Genomic DNA, 3,501 nt, shown 5'->3' on the forward strand with positions numbered 1-3,501 from the left:
GATCGACACTCGGCAAGCAATCGCGCCGATCTGTCGAGATATCCGCAGCTCCTCGTCCGTCGACGAAGAGAGCCGCACCACCCGCCCGCACCACCCGTCCGCCGCTTGCGCCTTGCGCCGCTGCCAGCTCGCTCCCGAAGGAATGTGGCCGCTCGCTGTCGGATGCCAGAGCTTGGCCCAAGCCAGTCATGACCTCCCGCATTCCGAAGGTCTGCGCAGCCCGACCACCTCGACCAGAGCGAACCCAAATAGCCCGAGCAGAGCACAGTGGCCCACTAAGCGCATCGAAAAGGACGCATAAAGGAGTATAGCATTCAAGTTCATCTTGTGTGTGTGAGATAACAAAAAAGAAACATGTGCACCACATAGTATGTAAGCCATGGTTTTTTGGTGGGAGGCCAGCGATGTGGCACTGCAACCATTCCTCGCTCATTCATTGGCTGCGACGGCCGAAATTTGGCGTCGGTGAAATATCGCACTATCGACCGAAATTTCTGAATATCGGAAGCTTGAGAAGCGGACAGTCTCCTCACACATTCAAACAGGGCCACCCACACCGGCGGAGGAGCACTCCAGTTCATCTTCCGCTAGCTCATAATTTAAAGCAGACCAAGCGCACACAAGACCAAAAAAGCCACACGATGGACTACGACCCAGGCCAAGAAGCCGCTGGTGGCTACCCTCGCGCCGAAAGGCTCGCACACAGGGAGGTCGCTCGCGGGCGCTACGAAGGGGTTCGCCTGCGCCACGTCGGTCAGCCGGGGGCGCTCTTGTGGATTAGCGACCGCAACTGGAGCGACGGCAATGACAAGCTCTGGAGTAACGGGCGCGCACCTCCCGGCTGTGCCCAGCTCGAAGCCAGGCTTTTGGCCAAGCGCACCCACGAACAGGTCTTTTCCGCCGGGCTTGTCTTTTTTTTTCTCAACTCTTTTCTCTTCTTTTCTTCTTCAGGTAAATTGCGGAAGCTGCGTGGCGCGCTTGTGCCAGGAGCGCCGAGAGCAGCTGGGGCGAAGGCTGCTCAAGAAGTGCCAGAACGAGATGATGCATGCACATATGGGACCCAAACCAGAGCGGGACCGCCAGGCAAAGCGGAAAGCGGCCGCGGAGGAAAGCGCGTGGGAGAAGGACGACAAGTATGCCAACCCGAGCCTGGTCCAGATGCATTCTCCCTTTGGCCAGACTCTCCAGCTCGATCAGGAGGGAAGCTGCACGTTTCAGATGATGGTACGCACGCCAAGCCAACAATTCCCTTTCGCCTTTGTGTGAAGTGTTAAGGCCGGGTCTGCTGACTTTCTCTTATTCACGCGTGGCAGGTGCACTGTATCTCCGATCACCCGAAAAGTGAGCTTGAGGTCGAGTTTGTCGTTAAGTCCCTTACGGGCCTGGAGACCTATTCACTTCCCTGTACGCGGGGTTCCTATGGCTGAGTAACATCCCATTGATCGCTCACACGTCAAACCTGCTTGTGTGGTGTGTATCGTGCGTGTGTCGTGCGTGTTTGTTTCCAGTGCACCATGTGAAAGCAAAGCGCGGGGACAAAGAGAAAAAGGCTGGTCGGAATCGTAAGCGTCGGCGCTTAGACGAGGAACCGTCTGCTGGTCCGTTCAATCCCTTTTACTTTGCTAATTGTTCCCTCTTTCTAATCAGCTGCGTGCAGTGGCCGCGCAGGACTCTGCGAGCAGTTCACCGCAGGACAATCTCATTCTGTTAGCAAGCCAGACCCCGACAGGTCCACCCCCAATGGGCGATAATCTTGAAGCTGGGGTATTCCGCTCCTTGGTGGAGAAACATGCATGGCCTGCAGGGAGCTTGACACTACATATTTCCTACGATTCTATGTGCAGTCCATGCATCTATACCAAGATGGCAGCAACTGCCCCCTAGCCCATCTTTGCCGAGAGGCGGGACATACCGGTTCATCACCCTTTCATTGGGGCTCAGAAGTTCAAGACCCTGCAGATATCACCCCGGTACGTCCAACGTCAATGTGTTACCATATGCCACTGTGAGGCTGATCTGATTGCCTTGAGAATAGGACAATGCTGGATCTCCTCCTTTCATTTCAGACATGACCGACGATTCTATGATGGGCGGGTTCTCTTGCGGCTCAGATGTACCTCCTCCCACGCAGCTCTCCGCTTCGTCAGGCGCACAAGTGCCCGAGGGTACGAGTTGTCCCGTTGGTGTCTTATTTGAGTGGCTGAACCTTTTCCCACTATCTCTCTTTTCAACTTAGCCTTCGGCCATGGTGCCATGGCACAGCCCGCATCAGAAGCTGAACAACCTCAACTTTATAGCTCCGCTTTGGGTTGGTTCAACTTCGAACCAGAAGGTATGCTAGCTGGTTCTTTCTACAGTTTCCTACAGCGGTTAACCTCGAGTGCCACTTCGTTTTGGCGCAGGTGATCTCTTGAAAGAGTTAAGCTTGTGCACATCTCCCTCTCGGTATTCTGGGTCGTCACTCGATCTGGAAGGCTCTGAGGAAGACGCTCTCGCTGACTCCGTCCATGGCTCTGATAGCGCACAGGTTTCCCTGACCCCTCCGCCCATTGCATTGTTTTTTTTTTCGGTTTTCCTCACCCTAAGCCGTGATGAATGCACCCATCCAGGGCTATCGACCGTAATCGTCACAAGCCACCACTTCCCGCAACCGTACTATTGCCAATCCGCCACCGCCCGGCCCGTCGCGTCGACATAGACCTTTCGCTGCGTCCCACTCCCCACACACTCGGCAGCACGTCGCCGTGGGGATGGGTACAGCCGACGCTGGACCGCGGCCCTGGATCGCTGCGCGCGCTGGCCGCCCACCAAGGCCACCGCCCCAGCGAGAGAACTACCCGACTCTATCTCTACCCTGCTACCTCGTCCACTGGTGGACGGTCGCCCATGACCGTCGCCAGCAGGATCCATCATGACGCCCACGCCGCGTACGTCATCTTCCACACACACACACACACACTGCCGCACACACACACACAGCCGCACACGCGCTACGCATACCGTGCATTCCTCAAACATAACTTCCTCCCACCACACCGACGACGGTAGGCTTTACACAAGGCGGCGAGGCGCATAAGAGACGAGGCAGCGAGGGACAACGAGGGCTCTACATACCCATTTCTCTCGATTCATCCAGGCCGTGATCCAGCGTCGGCTGTACCCATCCCCACAGCGACGTGCTGCCGAGTGTGTGGGGCCACTACTGGCCACCACCACCACTGCACGTCGTCCCCGGGCGCGCGCGTTTGCGAGTGAACGCGCCCCCGACCTTGGGCTACAAAGGCTGGCTCTCTCCGTCACCCCACCACAGTTCGAACCACAACAACAACGACGAGAGAGAGATCCCCTTCCGCACACAACACCCCGCGAGAACCATCGATGACTCCCTCGCGGGGCGGAAGCTCCTTTCGCCAACTTCTTCTCACACGCACGACGAGAACCGAACTGCTCGACGACTGCTCCGATTCGCCGCGGGAAACCCTCGCACACCAGTAAACCACC

At 57.1% G+C, this 3,501-nt stretch overlaps 1 protein-coding gene across 1 annotated transcript; it reads left to right on the forward strand.

Annotated features, from left to right (window-relative positions):
• Positions 1–641: 641 nt before the first annotated feature.
• ACA1_031270 (uncharacterized protein) lies at positions 642–2,698 on the forward strand (the record flags this gene model as incomplete). The annotated part of the gene is made up of 9 exons (XM_004334199.1): positions 642–890; positions 952–1,224; positions 1,314–1,404; positions 1,509–1,598; positions 1,658–1,764; positions 1,845–1,970; positions 2,036–2,165; positions 2,237–2,332; positions 2,403–2,698. 9 exons carry the CDS (start codon positions 642–644, stop codon positions 2,696–2,698), a joined length of 1,458 nt encoding a protein of 485 aa, XP_004334247.1.
• Positions 2,699–3,501: the final 803 nt, after the last annotated feature.

This window comes from Acanthamoeba castellanii (genome assembly GCF_000313135.1).
Source record: "Acanthamoeba castellanii str. Neff unplaced genomic scaffold scf7180000084506, whole genome shotgun sequence".
NCBI lineage: Eukaryota > Discosea > Longamoebia > Acanthamoebidae > Acanthamoeba > Acanthamoeba castellanii.